The following is a 22,691-nucleotide window of genomic DNA, read 5'->3' as shown; positions in this document are numbered from 1 at the left end:
CGTTTCTTTATCAACTCGAATAAATTCGTACATTAATGTCATGCGGTGAAAGCAAATAAAATCAAATCTGAGGCTCTGACATTATTGTGGTTTTAAAACTTTATTATATTTTAAAATCTGAAAACTGTAAAACATAGTATTCATACAAACACCTGAGGACTGTTCAACTGGGCACAGCATCTTCACACAAACAATTTGAAATAAGACCAGGCTTAAATTAGAATTTTGTCTTCTAACACAAAAGGAATAACAGAGATAAAACCACCCTTTAAATAGTTGCATTCTTATATAAAGTACATTTGGTTTTCTGAGAAAGAAAATGTACATTCATGCCCCTGGTGTATATTTTGTTGGCATTTACAACAAATGGCTAAGACTTTTAGCACAGCTTCTCATAGCTTATAAACATTACACCAAACTTATACAATGTAATTACAACATATAGCACCATTTCCCCTTAAAAGTTCTAACTTTAAAAATAAAGCCCAAAATGGTAAGTCAGAATTAATGCATCTTCCAAAATTTAGCAGAATAAATGGCTCAGAGCTAAGCAAATTAACTAGAAACATTGCATAGGACAGAGAGCTTCCCTGTATGAAAAGCAACCTACGGATTGTTTCTTATCCCCTGAAGACAAAGCTGAGAGGTAATAGTCATAGCAATTGATGCACATATTGTTTACAGAATAAAAACCTCTAACTATATAAATAGGGTTCACCATTACCTCTGTGGCGGTACAAAGTGCCATATTAAATTCAAAAAGAACAGATTTACTTGTTTGTATACCTACAGGTATAGAATAATATATAAATACGGTATAGTATCCATATGAGGAATAAACACAGACAATAAAATATCTATCTTTAAAAAATTTGGGCACAGGTGTCTTCATATAGAGATGTGAGAAATGAATGCCCAGTTAAATGTCTACACTTAGCAAAAATATGTAATGTTTTAAAATAACAGGTATATTATTGAAAAATATTTAATCAGACTCCATCCAAACCACCCTTGTAGTATAATATCTCCTGCATAAAACAACCATTCTATTTATCCTATAATTGTTCAAAAGTTATCAAAAACTGATTAAGAACACTTTATGAAAGTTTATAAGCTTGCTTTTTTTCTTTAAATATGAACAAATACAACACACAGAGAAATAATAACAAAAGGAAAATAACTTATATGGCTTTCCCTTTCTAGAGACTGGCAGGACAGGAACAGAACTTGTAGTAACAGACATAAAATATCTGGAGAAAGAGTATCTACAGCTGCATCTTTAAATTCTCTTCTAAGGAAAACTCGTCACAGATTTCATTAGAGAACTTGTCAGTCCCTGATACTTCCCGCTTTGGGATTTAGCTGTTTTGGTTCTATATATAAACATTAACTTAGTGGATCCCTACATCAAAAACTAATGATGTATGGTGACTAACGTAATAAAATTAAATTAAAAAAAAACATTAACTGAAATCAAAGGTGTTTCTCTGTTTCCAGCATGAAAATACATTTGTAAATTGTACAAAGTGATAAACTGTAAACTGTAAAACAATAAAAAGACATAAAGAACTCCCAATTTGAATATGCTAATACTAACACGTAAATGGTTTTTTAAAGAAGTAGATTGGACTATCATGTTGTTCTGCAATTCTGGATATAACCTATTTTTAGAGGAACTGTCTACCAAACAAAAGCTGCTAGGGGAATTAAAATATTTTTAAATTAAAAGTTATCAGGATAACAGAGAATGCTGTCCAATCTAAACTTACACATTTTTTTTTCAATTGTATTTTCCTTCTTTTAGTTTTTCAATGTAGTAACATAACTTTAATGCTGGCCCCAGCTTCAGCCCCATGTACTTCATCATCACATCACTTTTGAGTAGTAGCAGAGCCTTCCCATCAATTTCCTACAGAGAGAAAGAAATTACAATTAATAATGCATTCATATTTTGTCAAGTTATATATAAGAACATGTAAAATAGAGAGCAGTTGTACATTCTCGATATATATTCTCTGAATATGCATTTATTTCCTGAAAACTATTAAAAATATAATTTATACAGCAAGACATCATTTGATAATTTCTAAATTCACTTCAAATTTTAAGAAAAAGGAAATTTAACCCAGTATCTTTCAAAATTGGCCTAAGCACCAAACTATCTCCTTTTAAATACTGTGTGTTGAATAAAATACTACATATCTATGACAAAGGTTAGAAAGCTATGAATTGTAGAAATGAATTTCAGACGGTCATTAACTTTCTTAGAAAGGCTGGGAATATGAGGATGTCAGCATCAATGCAAACTGTAAATGTGTTATACAGTGTTGTCTTTATGTTGAAAGCTAATCAGTTAGTTGTCTGAAGCTAAACTAATTAAATGCTAAAACTAATTACCGATTTTCTTAGAATACTGAAAAGGACAGAAGATATTTGGTCACTGATTTGTTACAAAAGACTATAAACATTACTTAATAGACACAAGGCATCCTCCTAAAATTTTTTATTTCCTTAATTAACCAATTTATGTCAGAGAAGCATATTATTTGGTATTCATGAGCTCCTATTTAAAATAAAACTGCACTTAATCTTACACAGTTGCTGGATTCATTGGGCAGGACACCCTGTCACAGTTTGTGGTTACCCCCTCCTACTCACGGTCCTGGGGCCGAGCAGGGAGCAGGTGGGGAGGAGGATCCTTGTGGGAGAAGACATCTGAGAGTGGCCATGCTGAATCATCTTCTCTTGAGAACTTGAAGACTTGTAGTATTTTAGGTACTCGGGTACCCATTTAAAGCACAGATCCAGCCTCTACCATTTAAGAATCTAACTTTGGGCCAAGTAACCTTTCTCACATATGGAAAAATCAGTTGATAGGGTTCCCCCACCATCCACACTAATCAGCATCCATCCAACTGAAGGGCCTGCACAGAGGTCATTGAAAGGCATTACGGCAGGAAAACCGGATCAAAAGATACATTACATGTTGCCTGAAGAGGTCGGCGAGGGGGCCTGATATCTGAGGATCTTTATGTTTCATAAACTGTATCACTTCATCCACAGACCAGGTTGAAGGGTCCTTAGAGAAGCCTTGTTTCAGGACACTGGGGTCAGGTACAGCTATATAACTTGGAGCTTCAATGGGGGGAAAAAAGACAAATCATACTTGACCTGATCATTATCCTGAAAGAAGAGATGTTAGGTAGGGAGAAATGGTCCCATTCCTGGAACCTTCTATTAAGCACCCCAGCAAGGACCCAGGACTCCAAGTGTAGAATCCAGTGAAAGCCTAGATTAGGATGACCTGAGGATGGCTACCCAAGAGCACCCCATCTGACCTCCCCCAAACAACAAAAGCAGCTTCAGAATTTACCTTAAAGCCTCAAAAATCATAAAACAGACCGATCAATCTGAGGCCTTGTGGGCCACAGGCAAAGACAACAAAAGTTCTGGTGTTTGGGGTAAATGAGGTTAATCTAAGCTAACCTATTACTCTTGAATTTCTCTCAATCTCTCTCCTCTTGGTCTGTCTAGATTAGGTTTCTTTTACTAGCTAAATAGAATGGAAAGTCTCCAGATTTAGTTTTATAGTTGCTTAAATTTATTCACTTTAATCAAGGAATTTCAATAACCCCATTATGTCTGAGAACCAAATGAGTTTTACCGAATCTCTCCGATGTATTCAATATGGATAATTTTAGCATCACTTTATTCTTCAAATGCCTGTCTCTTAAGGCTTAAATGGTTATCTGAGTTTTGAAGAAAACAGGATTATTTTCTGCTTGGCTAGGTCAGAAGTAACTTTAACATTATACTGAATACCTCTCTCAAGTTTAATTGCATAGTAATAGATACTCTGGTTGAATGTTTTTAGGTCAAAAAAAGAAATAATTGAGAAATAGAATTAAGCACTCATACCTCAAAAAGTTTTAGCTGTGCTGTTCACCAAGTTGTGCTGTAATTTCGTGTCCAGACAAGTATTCATTTTATTCAACCAGAGCACCTGACTCTCTAAAGATAGTGTGTGATAACAGAAGTGAGTTTTGTAATTTGCCGGGAAGATCTGTTTCTTTAAACAAGGACCGTCAACACAAATTTGGTCTTTTTTGGGGTGATTTAACCAAAGATACACGTTTTCTTTCCTATCATTTGGGCTCCAGCCATTTTAGGGGCATTTTGAGTATTTACCCAGGTAAAGGGCAAAGAAAAACAGAAGATAAAGGAACTCAGAATGTAAGTTTTTTTGTGTGTAGCTCAAAAGTGTACTTATTTTCTCCTTCAATATGACAACTTTGATGTGAAACAAAAACTCTTTACTAAAACATATCTTCCCTTTCACTTGTCAGAGATAAAAATGTTGGTCATATCTACCAAGAAATGCTACTGCGCTATTTCAACCCAAATGGAAATGATGATGGTATAGACCATGCCGTGCCTAAGGCATTCTAACAATTTAGGCAGAAAAGTCTTCTCCTTTAGTTCTAAGAAAGACTTAATTTAAGATGAAAAAACTACTGGCAAAGCTAATCAAGCTAATCATACCTCTAAATAACTTTTTTGTGGGATTTCTGGTTTATGTCATCAGAATCCGGTACTGTTATATCTTAAATAACATGCAACCAGTTTTATAGATTACTACAGAAAAACTATATGCAAAGATATAATTTATGGTATAAAACTATAATTTTATATTAAAAATAAAACAACTATAAGATCATCTATGTTGGGCGCCTGGGTGGCTCAGTTGGTTAAGCGACTGCCTTCAGCTCAGGTCATGATCCTGGAGTCCCGGGTTCGAGTCCCACATCGGGCTCCCTGCTCAGGGGGGATCTGCTTCTCCCTCTGGCCCTCCCCCCTCTCATGTGCTCTCTCTCATTCTCTCTCTCTCAAATAAATAAATAAATAAAATCTTTTAAAAAAAAAAAAAAAGATCATCTATGTTTAATTATGGAGAAATCATTTAATTGGGCCCATACCTTCAAAACAATCAGAGAAGTTGTAAACATTAGTGTTATTCAAATAATTACATGAAATAAACTAACTATGTGAAAAATAATCAAAGTCCAGTCGTGCTTTTCTCCTGAATGGCTCTGTCTTACACTAGAGTATCAGTGTTTCTGAAATAAATAAAAGTGATTTGATTTTATCCACAACAATGTTATTGGATTTCTTTCCTATAATAAAAATGAACAATTTATTTCATTCAAATAATGGGGCAGGGCAGGAGGTTGTGAGAGCATCACCAGCCATCAGGGGTGGACTCAGCTTTAAGTAACAGTTCCAAGACCTTGAAGAAAACAATAGTAATGACACCTCTAGACAGTTTCCAAGGGAAATGCTTACCTATTGTCTGAAGATAGAAGCAGCCCAGCAGTTAAGCGTACAGCCTGGAGACAGAGTGCCTGGATTCAAGGACTGACCCAGCCACTTTCTAGCTGGGGACCTTAGTCAAGTGACTTCTCAGATTTCTCACATGAAAATGTTTACCAGCACGTACGTCTTAAGGAATTGCTGTAAAGGCTATGTAAAATATTACATGCCTGGCACACGTCAGATAGTGATGAAGATGATGCTGATTTCTATTACCAATAAGTAAATTACCAGTAAGTAATGTTATTACTATTAGTCTTTCCACTCCTGGGAAGAGCAAAAGCTAGACTTCTCAAGCTCAAATACAGGCTACTTTGGCATAGTAGTGTTAGTCATACATTTGAAAGTGAGGAATTCAGTATCAGGGGTAACCTTTTATAGCCTTTTGCTGAGAAGGCCTGTCTTCAAAGCTCTTATTTTGTGAAAATACCTAAAAATTCTGGGTATACTACCCCTCGATGGGATAAGCATCTACCATCAGACTCCTTGCAAATGTCATTCTGAAAGCAGAGACGATCTACATGAGGTGGGAGATGGGGGGATGATATTAAACATGTCATAGCACGTATACAGCACAGCTGCCCATAGAAGACATCCACTAAGAAAAGCAATCAAGTTGGATGGCTCCTACTGCCTTCAATACTCACCTTGCCTAGATGCCTACCAGGAGAAAAAGGACAAAACACATTCCCACCCTTACCCCACCTCGGCCCACCCCTACCCCCACCCCATTCATCCTTAAAAGGGTAGAGGGTAACTATCTTTGCACATGGAAAACTATTCTGGCTCTTTCCAAATGGCAAAAGGATGCGGCCCTGTTTACACGTTATGTATTCCTGGTGGGTCTGAGGGAGTAACTGAAGATATGGAGAATGGGGAAATAGCTACCACAACAGAATACCAGAGCCCAGATCTGGGAGCCACACGCAGGCTGGAGTCAGGAAAGGTCTCAAAAGAGACAAGGAAGAGAGTACATCAGAAAGGAGAGGAAGTGCATCTTTCCCGGCCTCAGAGTCACATGAGGTTTCGGAGTCCAGACAGGATCCAGTGAAGTGATAAAGTACAATGGAACCATTAATAAGAAGTACTGATCTAAGAAGTCTATGAGAGACATGGCTGGGACCCAGATCCCCAGGGATACTTCTATGCCGCCATGAGGATCGGAGCATCTGTAGTGGCTTGACCCTGACAGTAACATAAACAGGGAGGACTCAAACTCCTCAATCTTGGCACTTTCTCCAATATGATACACTCTCAAGGGATGTTGTTGGGCAAAGAAACCTTAAGGAGAAAGAAACACGTTGGTTGAGAATCACTGTTTTTAAATATACCTTCACTTTTCCTCTGCATTTGGAATTTAACTTCATGGTGACTGCTCTTGGTAGATCTGGTCCCCACTAGTGCTGAACTTGAGGTGCCTGGCACACTTGGAGAAAAATTCCTGGAGACTGCAGTATGAGTGCTTACAGGATTTCTGCTGGTAGAGCTTAAAGAATTTGCTGGATTTAGTGGTGAGTTTTTGGAATCTTCAGGAAGCTTTTCCTCTTTGGGCACGCCATTTCCCTCAGAAGACAATAGTTCTTCTACAAGAAAAAAAGACAAAGGCAATTATCTTCAGTAGACTTTATAGCTTAAACACTACTAAAAGGTCAAAACATCTCCTAATCTTCAACAGTTCACTTAAGCCGTGCTATACTGAACCATAAACCTCTAACATAAAGTACGTGGCCACCCCCCTCCTTGGCATTTATAGGAATGGACACAGTCTTAAAATCCAAATTGATTCCACTATGTCACCTGTATTTCTCGTGGCAACTGTCCCTTCCCAGTCTTGCTACCAAGCCTGTGAACACCTCACTAAAGCATTCATTTTGAGGAATGCAGTTCTTCACAACCATTATAATATGATCACACAGTTGGCTTCTAACATTTGCTTACTACTTGGACACTTAAAACTTTCAGTGGAGAAAGGCACTAGGCACTAGGTTTTTCTATTCGCTTTTTATCAGCTTTCAGTAATACAAAGCTGAATGGAAAATGTTACTGTAATTATTTTACTTTTATCTAAGGAGAAATGACAACTGTGTACTTCTGAAGGGAATGAAACTCTTGACAAAGCTGCCAAAGTAGTAGCCTAAATGCTCACCTGATTTGGGCAAATACACACCCCCACCCAAGAGCATATAGTTAAGTGGTAGTAGAGTGACTTTTCTTCCCATTCCAGGAACTTGTAAATACTATTTACCTTTAGGGGCATGCATCTTTGTTTTGGGGAGCTTAGGTGACACAGGAGCAACATAAGGTATAGGTTCCTGTGAAGACCGTTTGGGGCTTTTCTTTTCTGTTATGTCTTCTTTTACTGTTTAAAAAAAAGGTGTCTGTTATAACTAACATTCCTCAAGCATTTTCAGATCATCAGCATATAACACTTTTGTTTCTAAATCATTTGCCTACTGTAACTTCATCAGCAATTTATCAGTTACTTGCTTATTTATGAATAATATGTGTTGATTTCATCCCATTAAATATTTCAGTGACATCATATTCAAGAGCTAAAAGAATTATATCCAGGCATCATTTACTCTAGGATCATCAGATATCTCTAAGTATCTCAGGAAGCAGTGAGGCAATCAATTATAATGTGTCTAAAAAGGCCTAGGAAAACTGTTCCCATGAACAAAAAAAGTTAAGAATTCAGAGAAGGAGAAGACAGTGTATAGTGGACATCTCATTTTATAGGCTACAGTCCTGGCCCAGAGCTACCCTTCCTATAACTCTACAGCTTATTATTAAACCAAATGCATTTTTACCTAAAGGACCACTCTTTAAGGCATGATCCTGAAAGTAACGACATCTCAAATTATTAATTAAACTCTAAATATCAATCAATATCTTGATTTAACCTCCAACTAAAAGGAAAAATTAAGTATAATAGAAATCTAAATAGTCTGATAATAGAACTTGCATGAGAAGATTGCAATGAGAATGTACCAAAGTCAAACTTCATCTGGTTCAAAATAGCTGTGGGCCTGGCATGCTTCTTAAGATCATCCGATAAGCAACTTTTAGCCATCTGGTTACTGATTACTAAAGAGTCTAAGAGAGCTCTTACCACTTGATTTTATTTTTAATCATGGACTACAAAAACCAACAGGCAAAACATATTTCTGTGAATGGCAAATATTTACATAATTAGGACATTTAAATTCCTATAAAGAAAAAATTGGCTTTTTTCATGCTCATTTAATGATATGGAAAATTCAAATACTAATGTATAGTTTTCTACAGATGTATGTTACCTCAGAATCTTAGCAAGATCAGAAAATCTTTTCTTTTACTTGTAATATTCTAATGCTTTCTTATAAAAAGTTAATGAAGCTAGTGTATGGTCTACTATCTGGGGCTGATAAAACATAAAAATGACTCCTGACTTCTGCTCCTGGGTATTGTAGTAAGCTCAGGCACAATAAACTCTTCCTGCAGAGATAACTAGAAAAAGCCAGATAATTTACAAAATACTTTAAAAGTCATCATAGAGAGGCACTGCCGGGATGACTGATTAAAGACCTGCAAAATCCACTTCTTCATAAAAATAACGAAGAGATTGGCAAAATTAATTTTTCAAAAACTCTGGACATTACAAAACCCAAAAAGCATTTGTTCAAGAAAAAAGTGGCTGAACCTCAGAAAGAACAGCAAATTCTGTGGCATTTTAGCTTCCCTACCATCATCCCCTTCACTGTTTTTGCAGCAGCTTTGCAAACCAACAGGTTCATAAGTACTGTAGCTGTGAAAGCCAGCAAATCCTAGCAGCCACTAGAGGGAACACAATGGGTTTGGAGCTCTCAAAAGGCCCTATCCCCAGAGAACCGGCACAATCTGACCAACCTTGAAACTCAATGGAAAGCTCTGATCTCAGGCCTTGTTTTATTGGACCTAAATCAGAGCCTGCTCTGTGTGAACAGTCCTATCTCTAAGGCACTGCTCAATCAAACAAGCAAACAAATCAAAAAAATCCACCGTAGTGCTTGTTTAACACTATAGCTGCCTAAGGCAGCATCATCATTTGGGGCTGATAGGAAACTGACCAAAAAGCTTTAAAAACAAACCTGGAGAATAAAATGTCCATTAGCAGACTTTGAAAACCATAGAGATACTCCTGGGAATCTAGAAGGCCATATGCATGTGCAAGGCAGTATCCATGCCCAGGAAAGACCTAAGACCTTAATCTTTCATTTCTTGCTGACCTTGAAGCTCTGCACAAAGCAGACTTGTAAACTGCCTCCTGGAATGTTCAAGGTAAATTCCAACACATACATGAACTCTGTGGCAAAGGATGGAGGCATTTATGGAAATCCCTGTCCAATCATTTGTTGAACACTAAGCTAAATGAGCAAACTTCAGTGGCCACATATAATAAATGAGCCCAGGAAGTCATTAGGTTAGTCCAGGTAAGTTACTATACAAAAGGACCAGCAACAACAAACCCTAGGGAAGAGGAGAAAATCTGATTTTCAGAGTTACTGCTTTACACTCTTTTAAAATGTCCAGTTTTCAATTAAAAATTAGGAGACATGCAAGAAACATAAAAGTATGGCCTATACAAAGCAGGGGAAAACAGTCAATAGAAACTGCCTCTGAGGAAGCCCAGATACTGGAGTTAGTAAACAAGGACTTTAAATCAGCAATTTTATTTATGTTCAAAGAACTAAAAAATAATAATCGTGTCTAAGGAACTAAAGGAAAGTATGAGAACAAAGTCTCACCAAATAGAGACTATCAATAAAATGATAAAAAATTACAAATCGAAATTAGGACTTGAAAAGTAGTATAAATGAAATGAAAAATTCACTAGAAGGGCTCAACAGCAGAAGAAAGAATCAGCCAATTTAAAGAAAGGTCAATTGAGATTTTAAAGTCTAAGAAACAGAAAGAAAAAAGAATGAGGAAAAGAGACCTGTGGGATACCATCAACGACACCAAAATACACATAATGGAAGAGCTCCAGAAGGAGAAGTGACAGAGAGAAAGGGACAGAAAGAATATTTGAAAAAGTAATGGCTAAATGTTTCCCAAATTTGATAAAAAGCAGTAATCTGAATATCCAAAAAACTCAACTATCTCCAACTAGGTAGGGTAAATTCAAAGACAGCCACACCTAGGAAAAACACAGTCAAACTATCAAAAGCAAAAGACAAAGAGAATCTTGAAATTACCAAGCGAAAAGCAAATCATCATACAAGGGATCCTCAATAAGATTAACAACTGACTTCTCATCAGAAACTATAAAGGCTAGTAGGAAGTGGGATGATATATTCAAATTGCTAAAACAGTCAACTAAGAATTCTACATCCAACAAAACTAAACTTTAAAAAATGAAGGAGAAATAAGAAATTCTTCACAAACGAAAAGTGAGGGGCACCTGGAGGGCTCAATTGGATGAGCATTTGACTCTTGGTTTTGGCTCCCATCATGACCTCAGGGTTGTGGGGTCAGGCTCTGCCCTGTGGGGAGTCTGCTTGAGATTCTCTCTCTCCCTCTCCCTCTGTCCCTCCCCCTGCTCTCTCTCTCCCTAAAATAATCTTTTTTTAAAGAAGTGAGAAAATTTGGGGTGCCTGGGTGGCTCAGTCGGTTGACCATCTGCCTTCGGCTCAGGTCGTGATCCTGGAGCCCTGGCACTAAGCCCCAAGTAGAGCTCTCTGCTCCGCGGGGAGCCTGCTTCTCCCTCTCCCTCTGCCTGCAGCTCCCCTGCTTGTGCTTGCTCTCTGTCAAATAAATAAAATCTTTAAAAAAAAAAAAAAATTTTTTTTTAAAAAGGGAAAAAATTCCTCACTTGAACAGCTTACCTACAAGAAATGAAATTACATTCAATAGTAACTCAAATCCACATAAAAAAATTAAAGAGTGCTGGGGTGCCTGGGTAGCTCAGTTGTTAAGCATCTGCCTTCAGCTCAGGTCATGATCCCAGGGTCCTGATTTTGAGGCCAGTGTTGGGCTCCCTGCTCAGCAGGGGAGTCTGCTTCTCCCTCTCCCTCCCTCTGCCCCTGCTCGTGTGCTCTCTCTCTCACTCGCTCTTTCTCTCAAATAAATAAAATCCTTAAAAAAAATTAGAGTACCAGTTAAAATATCTATGGTTAAATATTTATTATGAGAGAGAGTGTGCATGCAGGGGAGGGAGGGGGAGAGGGAGAGGGAGAAAGAAACCCAAGCAGACTCATGCTGACTGTGGAGTGTGGAACCCGACGAAGGGCTCAATCTCACAACCCTGACATCAGACCTGAGTGGAAACCAAAGTTGGATGCTTTACTGACTGCGCCACCCAGGTACCCCAAATATATTTGTCTTTATAACTCTTTTCTTCTTCTTCTTCCCTTAAAAAAACAAGTAGGGGCGCCGGGCTGGCTCAGTCAGTAGAGCATGTGACTCTTGATCTCAGGGTCATGAGTTCAAGACCCATGTTGGGAAGAAAGCTTACTTAAAATACAAAAAAATGATAATAATAAAAAAAAGGAAAAAATTACAAAATTGTATTTTGGGGCTTATAATGTATAAAATATAATTTGGCAATAAAAGAACAAAGAAGGGGGCAGGAAATAGAGCTGTAGTAGAGCAAGGTTTTTGCATAATATTAAAATTAAGTTGGTATTAATCCAAATGAGATTGTTTTAAATTAAGATATTAATTGTAATCCCCACGGCAGGCAACTACTATGAAAATAACCCCTGGACAGAAAAAAAAAAAAAAAAAACAACTCAAAAACTTTAGTAGAAGGAACAACAAAGGAATTAAGATAGTATACAAGAAAACATCTATTTAAAACTAGGATTCATATACAAATAAAAAAATAAAAATAGAAAAAAAAACATCTATTTAAAACAAAAGAGGAAAGTTATCAAAGAAAAGAAGAAAAGACAAAAAGAAACAATAAGACCTAGAAAACAAATAACAAAATGGTAGATGTAAATCCAACCTTATGAATGAATAAATAAATACTTATTAGTAATTATATTAACTGTCCATGAGAAAAACACTCCAGTAAAAAAATTAGCAGAATGGATTAAAAAAAAAAACCATGTTCCAATTACATAATTAACACAAAAGATACACTTTAAATTCAAATATACAAATAAGTTCAAAGGGAAAGGTGAGAAAAAATATACCATACAAACAGTACTTAAAACTGGACTGGTTATAGTAACATCAGACAAAACAGACTAAGAAAATCCTAAGAAATTCACACATACAAAAACCCCAATGGTAAGTAACAAATTCAGCAAGATCACAGAATAAAGATTAATAATACAAAAATCAATTGCATTTCTACACACTTGCAATGAACAACCCAAAATTTAAGAAAATAATTCTATTTACAATAGTGTTAAGAACAATAAAATGTTTAGGAATGAATTTATCAAAAGAAGTGCCAGATGTGCTTTCTGAAAACTACAAAATATTATTGAAATAAATTAAGGAAGACCTAAATACATTGACATCCCACATTCATGAACTAGAAGACTCAATATTAATTTTTAAGAGATTTTATTAATTAATTAATTGATTAATTAATTTGAGGTGGGGAGGGAGAGAGAACATGCAAGCAGGGAGAAGCAGAGGGAGAGGGACAAGCAGACTCCACATTGAGCATGGAGCTGGATGCGAGGCTCAATCCCAAGACCCTGAGATCATGACCTGAGCTGAAATCAAGAGCCACCCAGATTCAATATTATTAGATGGCAATAATCCCTGAATTGATCTACAGATTGAACACAATCTCTACTAAAATTCCAGCAGAAAATGACAACTGAACTTAAAAATCATATGGAAACCCAGAATTGCCAAAACAATCTTGAAAAAGGAGAACAAAGTTGGAAAACTCATACTTCCTAATTTCAAAAGTTACTACAAAAAGCTACAGTAATCAAGATACTGTGGTACTGGGGTGCCTGGGTGGCTCAGTTGGCTAAGTGTCTGCCTTTGGCTCAGGTCATGATCCCAGGGTCCCATTCTCCCTGCTTGTGCTCTCTCTCTCTCTGTGTCAAATAAATAAATAAAATCTTAAAAAAAAAAAAAAAAAGGATAGTGTGGTAGTGCCATGAGGATTGACATACAGATCAATGAAATATGAAGTCCAGAAATAAATCCATATATTTACAGCCAACTGATTTTTCACAAGGGTGCCAAGACAAGTCAATAGGGAAAGAGTAGTCTTTTCAACAAATGGTGCTGGGACAATTAGATATCCACATGTGAAAGAATGAAACTGGACCCTTATCTCACTGTATATAGAAAAATTCAAAATAGACCAATAACCTAAAATATAACAGCTAAAACTATAAAATTCTTAGGAGTAAACATAGGAGTAAATCTTTGTGAAACTGTATTAAGGAATATTTTCTTAGGTATGACACCAAAAGTACAAGAAACAAAAGAAAAAATAGGTAAATTGGACTTCACTGCAATTAAAAACTTTTGTGCTTCAAAGGACACCATCAAGAAAGTGAAAAGACAACCTACAGAATGGAAGAAAATATACACAAAGGGTATTTCTGATACGGAACTTGTATCCAGAATATACAAAGAACTCTTTATATTAACAAATATAAATATAATATATGAGGAACAAATATATTTCATTTCTATGTAATAAAAAGACGAAGAACCCAATTAAAAATAGACAAAGGATTTAGATAGACATTTCTCCAAAGAACATCTACAAATAGCCAATAAGCACATGAAAAGATGCTTAACAACCTCAGCCATTAGGGAAATGCACATCAAACCACAGGATACTTTCAGGTTTTGATTCTCAAGTTCATTATGAATATAAGAAATTACTTGCCCACTTTGAATGAACAAAAACAACTATATATTATACATGTCTAATTAGTTCATGGTGGCTAAAATGTTTACTTTGAGGAGAACATGAGGAAAAACTAAATTACACAAGATTCTCGCGTTAATTATAAAATATAAAATAGAAGCACAGTACAAAATTTTACATTTTCTCTCACCTGATTTATTTTTATCATGCTCTGCAGGATTAGGAGTAGTACCTCTGTAAGAGCTAAAAGGCTGGCTACTCAGAAGGTTATCACACTGCAAGCTATGGCATAAGGTCTCAAGAAAGCGAAGAGCAAATGATGCACTATTCACTGGAGGGAGCTGGATAGAGTGAGTTTCCCCATCAAAGGAAGCTATTGGGGGGAAAAGAGATGTCAGAGTTAGCTCATAGAAAGATAAAACTACAACATCAAAAAAGCCATCAATTTAGGAAATGTATTATAAATCTAAGTCGTAGTTTTTGTAATTTATAAAGGAATATTCTTAAATTATAAAGGCCCCTCTCAAACACAACAGCCTACATTGGTAAAGGCATTCTCATTTACAAAGTATTCCCAAGGCAAACAACAACAAGGGCAGCAGCAGCAACCCAGCAATCTCTACCACTTCCTGCTACTCCGAGCATTCTGTGGGTATAAACATAGTAACTGATCAATCATGAAAGCCAGTTGGATCTTATCTCATTAGCAGTTCTTGAGTCACATTTTCATTTAGAGCTTCCTATAGATCAGTCTGTTTTCTAAAAACATTAAAATATATTATCAACCAAGGTATTTTGTCTATAGTGAGCTTAATACAGCATGTAAAAAAATCTTTTACCTCAATTTACAGTATGACTCTGACCATTGTCTATTTTGAACGTAAAGTTAAACTTTCCCACAGTTAAAAATCTATAAATAGGTATTATTATAAATATTCTATTATATCAATGTAAGTATGTCAATATTATAAGTAGTTAATAGACTATAAATATTATAAAATAATCTATATATTATAAAATCCTTGCCGTTTTAAAATAAAATCAAATTTGTAAGAAGAGCTGAATAAAGGGTTAGTTGAGCATACCAGTTATCACTTCTCCTCCACGATGATCTGGCTTAAGAAATCCAAAAACAGTCTTACTTTGAATGGCACAATCCACACAGGCCTGCACGGTCCTCCGGAGCACCACATTCACGGGGCCCGGGCCAAAGTGGTCAGGCAGCTGCTGGATTTTCTTCTGATCCAGGTGAGGGCCACAGTTTCCATGTTTGTTTACATAGACACAGACTAGAGGAAACGTGTGTATATAAATACAACAATCAGATTGGTTAAAAGCAACATAAACATTACATAATTAATTACTATATCCCACTAGCCACACGTTACTCAGAGACCCAAATATAGTTAATATCAACAATCATTTCTGCTACCTAAAAATATGTATGCAAATATATTTTCACATTTGTATAAAGACCTTAAATCTAGAAATAATCCAAATGCCTAGTCAACTTTCTAGAATTTTGCCTAGAATAATTATAATAAAAACTATCCAACTTTTAATAGCATCACAAAACAATTCTTCACACATTCCCACATCATGTAAAATGGTATAAAGATAAATATTTTCACCTTTTAATTGTACACACAGTATAAGAATTTTCTTTCAAAACTGATCATGTGAATACACTTCTTGGACTGAATTTATTTTAAATCACCAACACTGCACCTTCATTGTATTTTCTAAAGTAACCAAGTAATTTAAGATACATGCCACACAGTAAGTTCTAATGACCTAATTTTTTTTCATTAACTTAAGGAAAATAAAAATGTTCTTTATATACATGCCAAGGTTCACTGAAGAAAATTAAAAAATAACACTTTCCTTAGTATAATAAAAGCATATGACTTAGAAGCAAATCATCTATAATCACACAAATGTCATGTTTCCATAATATTTCTTCAGAGAATCAATAAATATAAATCAACATACAATGTAACAATATGAGAGTACATTATTACCAAGCATAAAATATACTGTCCCCCTAAATCAAGAAGCACGTTATTTTTATCCATTACCTAATTTATATTGCCAAATTTTACATATACATGGTCTATATTCAGTACAATAAAAACCCATTAATCTCACTTTCACTATGTTGAAATACATAATTCAACCTTGTGGCAATAGCCAAAGGAAGGATGGACTCTGTCACAGAAATGAAACAGCTATTAAAAACTTAACCGGGGGGTGCCTGGGTGGCATAGTCAGTTGGGCGTCCGACTCCTGGTTTCGGCTCAGGTTGTGATCTTGGGATCGTGAGTTGGGCTCCGCACTAAGCGCAGAGTCTGCTTGAGAATCTCTCTCCCTCTCCCTCTGCCCCTCCTGCTCATGCTCTCTCTCTCTCTCTCTCTCTAAAATAAGTAATAAATCTTTTAAAAAAAATAAAAATCCATGGTGCTGATGGGATGGACAAAGTCCTACTGAACACAAGTGAAGCTAAACAAAGATTTCAATGTTTTATCTCCTTTGCGTTATACTTATTTAGCTAGTCTCTCCTGCCAACAGACTAAAAATCAGAAATAATAAACTGACAAAATGAAGTATGTTACAATAATCCTTTAAGTGATTTCTATTTCAAAAAATAATAATTTATTTTTAATCAGGAAAGGCAAATTGGGAAGAAAAGTCTAAGGAACAGAAGAGTATAAGAAAGACAAAACTAGGAGAAAAAGCAATGGTACATGCTTTAAAAAATAGGAAGGCAACAAGAAAACATAGAAGAGATGACAAATAAAAGGGAGATTTGTTCAGTCTAGGTTTGTGTCATTTCATACTCTTCACATAACAGAGAATAATTTAAAGTCATCATGCCCCTTGACAGGAAAGGATCTTTCAAGATTTTAAAAGACATTTTAAAAAGATTTGAAGTAGCTTTAAAAGTACATACAAGACAAAAAGACATTGTGAAGTAAGATAAAGGGAAAACAAAATAGATTTGACAATGGTGTAAATTTTGTAAATCTTACTAAGCTGGATAAAATACTTTAAGAGTAGTGAATTTTCAAGTGACTTGTATATTTAAACAGTTTTTCCATAACATCAAAATGAACAACCAGAATTTCAAAATACTTTAATATGAAAAATGCTAAGAAAAAACCAAAAACGTGTCTTATCATCTTTTTTCCTCTTATTTTATTGCTCAAATTTCAAAGACACTAAAATAACACAGAGTAAAAGATTAGTAATTTTATACCCTAATACCCTATACTATACCCTAATACCCTATACTAATTTACCTGTTGACATCACTATTTTAGATGTGCCAGGAGCAGCATCCTTATCATATGAAACACGACGGTCTCTGGCCAGAGATTTTATAGAAGCTGAAGATGTAGAACACAAAACAGGAAAATATTTTTCCTGTAAAAAAAAAAAAAAAAGCACAAGTATATATTACACATTTTAAAAAATTCTTAGATAAGGAGGTCAGAAAATTATCGGTCAGTGGTCACAAATGATCAGCTGTCAGAAGTCCTTGGGGTTGGAAGCCCCTGTGTGTGTCACAAATTACAGTACTTTACAAACTGCGCTCCTCAGAGGGGTCCATGAGCTGGTCAGGTGGGAGAAAAAGAGACCAAGAGTATGGGATTCCCAGCATTACCCCTCCTCCAACTGGTCACACCTTAGCCGAATGGCTCACTCCGTAAAACTTGTTTTTATTTTCTGAGGTTCCCTGCATGGCAAGTTTTTTTCACACTGCTAAAGTCTGCAAATACAATCCAGCAACACATCAAATGGGGGTGGGGAACCTCAACAAGGCAGAGGATGGACTTTGCCTTTACAAAGCAGTCACTCATCTGGCTTTTACTACATCTGGCCTGCATTTCTCCATATTATATACAATTTTGACAAAATTACATGTGCTTTGCTAAAGCCCATATAAAATTATGCCTACTGTATATAAGAACCAAATGTCTTCCGGGCATTGTTAAGTATCACTAGTGTTTTATTATTTTATATCAATTCTTGGGATTTTCTTGGAGCTACCTTCAAACACAGCTCTCCAAAGTCAGAGAAGGGGGTCTTGTACCGAGAAAAGGTAATAATAGAGGATATTTTAAAAGCAGGGACAAAGGAGGATAAAATAGGATAACATTCATTGTTGTATTTCCTTATTTGTTTAAATTAATGACTGTCACTTGGGTTCACTGTATTCTAGTAAATCATGTTATTTTTTAAGTACTGAATTATAATTATTATGTTGATATATTCTCATTCTTTCAGTATTTTAAAAATCGGAAATCTGAATCCTTTGACTTAAAACATACCAAGATAGTATGCTTGTATTAACACTGTAAATTGAATAAAGGTACATTTATTTGAAAAATGTGCTTCTATACCTCTAGAATCCTTAATGGGGGGGCATATGTGGACAGCTGACTCTAAGAATAATTCGTACTCTAGTTCAAAGACTTCCTAAATAATTAAACTATGGGGGCACCTGGGTGGCTCAGTCGGGTAAGCGTCTACTTTTGGCTCAGGTCATGATCCCGGGGTCCTGGGATCAAGCCCTGCGTCAGGCTCCCTGCTTCTCCCTCTCCCTCTGCTCTTCCCCCCTCCATGCCCCCTCTGCTCCTGCTCACTCGCTCTCTCATATAAATAAAATCTTAAAAAAAATAATTAAACTATGGTGTGACAGTACTGAAAAAGGGATATAGGTAACTGCATGAGAATCTTCATCTTTTCATGATGAAATAATAAAGCTAATAAGATGGTGAATTAAAATTCTTCCTTTGAGGGGTGCCTGGGTGGCTCGGTCGTTGAGCGTCTGCCTTCGGCTCAGGTCATGATCCCAGGGTCCTGGGATTGAGCCCCGCGTCGGGCTCCCTGCTCGGCGGGAAGCCTGCTTCTCCCTCTCCCACTCCCCCTGCTTGTGTTCCCTCTCTCGCTGTGTCTCTGTCAAATAAATAAATAAAATCTTTAAAAAAAAAAAAATTCTTCCTTTGAAACAAAAAATAGTTTATTATCCAAAAAAAATTATAGAACCTGTCCCTTGCCCCACCCTACCACCTTGTAAACAATATTTTCAAAAACACCTTTTTAAAATTGTCAAATTAGCACTGGAATTATTTGAAAATAAAGGAGTGAAGAGAAACTTTATGGAGTTATATCTTCATCATTATGCCAACTAATCACAAAGACTTTTTTCAGCAGCTGGAAAATACACATTAAAAATATGCATCAGGGGCACCTGGGTGGCAGAGTCAGTTGAGCCTCTGACTCTTGGCTTCAGCTCAGGTTGTGAGCTCAGGGTCATGAGATCAAGCCCCAAGTCCCGCTCCATGCTCAGCACAGAGTCTGCCTGGGACTCTGTCCTTCTCCCTCTGCCCCTCCCCACTGTGCTCTCTCTCCCTCTCAAAGAAATAAACCTTAAAAAAAAAAAAAAAAATGCATCAATGACATCCTTGATACATTCTAGTTTTCAAAATGCTTATTTAAAATAAAGCACTATTTCCTCTTAAATATCACAACTTTCCTTAATTTTATGCAATTTATTTTGAATTTGAAAATTTTAATCTAATGATTTATATTAGAATAACCTGCTTATTTGATTTTTTCAATGTTTATGATTTTATATTTGAAATATATTCACTGTTATTGACTTAATTTTTTTTTTTTTTTAAAGATTTTATTTATTTATTTGACAGAGAGAGACAGTGAGAGAGGGAACACAAGCTGGCAGAGTGGGAGAGGGAGAAGCAGGCTCCCTTTTGAACAGAGAGCCTGATGCGGGGCTCGATCCCAGGACCCTGGGATCATGACCTGAGCCGAAGGCAGACGCTTAACGACTGAGCCACCCAGGCGCCCCTTGACTTAATTTTTATTTAAAATTTTTGAATGCTTTTTGAAATAAAAATACCAACATTAATTTAAGCATTTTAAAATCAGGGGCACCTGGGTGGCTCAGTCAGTGAGCGTCTGCCTTCGGCTCGGGTCATGATCCCAGAGTCCTGGGATCGAGCCCCACATCGGGCTCCCTGTTCGGCGGAGAGCCTGCTTCTCCTTCTCCCTCTGCCGCACCCTCTGCCACTTCCCCTGCTTGTGCTTTCTTGCTCTCTGTCTCAAATATTTGAGAGAGAGACATAGTGAGAGAGGGAACACAAGCAGGGGGGAGTGGGAGACGTTCAACGACTGAGCCACCCAGGCACCCCAATAAATAAGATCTTTTAAAAGAAAAAAAAAGAATAAATAAATAAAAAATAAAATCAAAATGGCATTGTCATTTTGCTCCATACTGTAAACATTAGTTGAAACAAAACAGAAATGTTATATATATTGATATCAGATGGCTGCACTCAGAAATGTTTATTACTGCTAAAATTTAATTTAGTTCTAATAAGATCTAAGAAGATTCTATGTCTTTATGTTAAGAATAAATCTCTTGTGGGGTCCCTGGGTGGTACAGTCGGTTAAGCATCTGACTCTTGGTTTCAGCTCAGGTCATGATCTCAGGGTTGGGCTCCAAGCTCAGTGAGGAGTCTGCTGAAGTTTCCTCTCTCCCTCTCCCTCCGCCCCTCCCCCTGCTTGCTCAGTTTCTCTCTCTCTTTCTCTGCCTCTAAAATAAATAAATAAATCTCAAAATATATATCTTTAAAAAAAAAAAAAAGAAAGAATACATCTCTTGTAGAACAGATATATTTGGGTCTTTTTAAAATCCATTTTTATAATCTCTGTCTTTTAATTGGAAAATTTAGTCCACCAACTTTTAAAGTAATTACTAATATATTTGGGTCTGGGTATACCCTTTATTATTTCTTTTCTATTTGTCTCCTCTGTGTTTTATTCCTCTATTCCTCCTTTCCTTTTTTTTTTTTTTTTGTTTTCAATTACTTGTTGAATATTCTTTAGAATTCCATTTTAGTTTTCCTACTGGCTTTTTAGCTATACTTCTCTGCATTTGTGTTTTTACAATATGCCCTGGGGATTACACTGTATAACCCACATAGTTAATATTGTACTACTTAACATAAAATGTTGAAATCTTGCAATGACAGAAATCCATATCCCCTACTCAAAGCCTTTATACTGTTATAATGTATTACATCATGTTATGTATTGATGTTATGTAATGATGTATTACATCATGCCATATATATTACATTACCCCACAACACCATATTATAATTATTGCTTTAGTCACATTATTATAAAGAAATTAAGAAGAAAAAAAGCAAAAAACAAATCATTCACATTTACCCAGAGATAAACTTCCTTCAGCATTTCTTACAGTGCTTATCTGCCAGTGTGGAATTCTCTAAGTATGCTTTTATCTGAAAAAGTCCTTAGTTCACCCTCACCCTTGAAGAGTATTTTTGCCAGATATAGAATTTTGTGTAACACACCTACCTCCTGTGCGTACTGCCCCCAACCACAGTGTGTCTGCTTCCATTCAAGCTCCAGTATCTTCAAGTAGTTGTTTTTTCTATTATTTCCAGGTTTTAAAGTTGTTTTCTTTGGGGGAGTCAGTTAGGTAGCCTAGCATCATTGAATTTATCCCTTTGATTCCCCTTTCCACCCGCTTTATTGAGGTATAATTTATGTACAGTAAAACTCACTTCACATTCATTTCTAAAATGTACTGACTTTTAAATAAATTGGCCTGAACATAAATATACCCAAACAGTATGTCCAATGTGGTTTTGAAAAAGTTGAACACTATTGAAAGTTTTAAGTTTACCCAAGAAAAGAAATACCAATCTTGATAGCTAGCTATGTGGACTTTAAAAGGCTTTATATATGTTCTTTGTACAGTACATTCCTAAAGGGCCTCATCATACTCTTAGTAAATCCTAAACTCTATGTTATAAATAAGTCATTGCAGAGACCTCTAATACAAATTAGGAGGAGATTAACTAACCTTTTTTGGGCCTTTTTTCTTTGGTGTAAGATTTTTAACAGCACTTCCCTTCTTAGGGACTGAAGTCTGTGCAGGTGGTTTAGTGCGACCTGATTTCCTGGTCTGCTGTGTTGGTAATATTACAGCAGTTTTCTGTGGAGACTGCATTGAACGTTGGGTTGCTTTGGAAAGAGAAGACTGTGTTTTTGCTATATTCTTTGTAACAGGCACTGAGGAAAAAAAAACACAACACAAAAATAAAACTAAAGTAAATGACACTGGTATTCTCTTCTTAGGACTCTAAAGAAATTTAACTCAACCGTTAAAAATATTCCAAAGGTTATTAATTAAAAACCACTTAAAATAAAAGTACCATTTTTTTTTCTTTTTAAAAAATTTTTATTTATTTTTTTTTATTCTTATGTTAATTCCCATACATTACATCATTAGTTCTAGATAAAGTGTTCCATGATTCATTGTTCGTGCACAACACCCAGTGCTCCATGCAGAACGTGCCCTCCTCAATACCCACCACCAGGCCAACCCATCCTCCCACCCCCCTCCCCTCTAGAACCCTCAGTTTGTTTTTCAGAGTCCATC

The 22,691-nt window shown here is 36.1% G+C and overlaps 1 protein-coding gene across 4 annotated transcripts in view; it reads right to left on the bottom strand.

Moving 5' to 3' along the window:
- Nucleotides 1-91: 91 nt before the first annotated feature.
- The window catches only part of SCML2 (Scm polycomb group protein like 2), a 95,655-nt gene continuing 73,055 nt past the window's right edge, over nucleotides 92-22,691 (bottom strand). For 2 of the 4 annotated variants that reach the window (XM_006737936.3, XM_081809101.1), the window contains exons 8-15: nucleotides 22,113-22,321; nucleotides 17,491-17,614; nucleotides 15,277-15,480; nucleotides 14,382-14,564; nucleotides 7,616-7,729; nucleotides 6,702-6,953; nucleotides 2,984-3,135; nucleotides 92-1,909 (exon numbers count right to left, since the gene is read on the bottom strand). In XM_006737936.3, coding sequence (XP_006737999.2) covers nucleotides 1,781-1,909; nucleotides 2,984-3,135; nucleotides 6,702-6,953; nucleotides 7,616-7,729; nucleotides 14,382-14,564; nucleotides 15,277-15,480; nucleotides 17,491-17,614; nucleotides 22,113-22,321 — 1,367 coding nt within the window. In that variant the 3' untranslated portion in view covers nucleotides 92-1,780. The remainder of the gene's footprint in view (nucleotides 1,910-2,983; nucleotides 3,136-6,701; nucleotides 6,954-7,615; nucleotides 7,730-14,381; nucleotides 14,565-15,276; nucleotides 15,481-17,490; nucleotides 17,615-22,112; nucleotides 22,322-22,691) is intronic. The other 2 variants (XM_081809102.1, XM_081809103.1) reach the window with 2 other exon arrangements.

This window comes from Leptonychotes weddellii, chromosome X, assembly GCF_054177405.1.
Source record: "Leptonychotes weddellii isolate Sample4059 chromosome X, ASM5417740v2, whole genome shotgun sequence".
NCBI lineage: Eukaryota > Metazoa > Chordata > Mammalia > Carnivora > Phocidae > Leptonychotes > Leptonychotes weddellii.
Note: the sequence above shows the minus strand (reverse complement) of the source record. Positions and strands in the feature narration are given on the sequence as shown.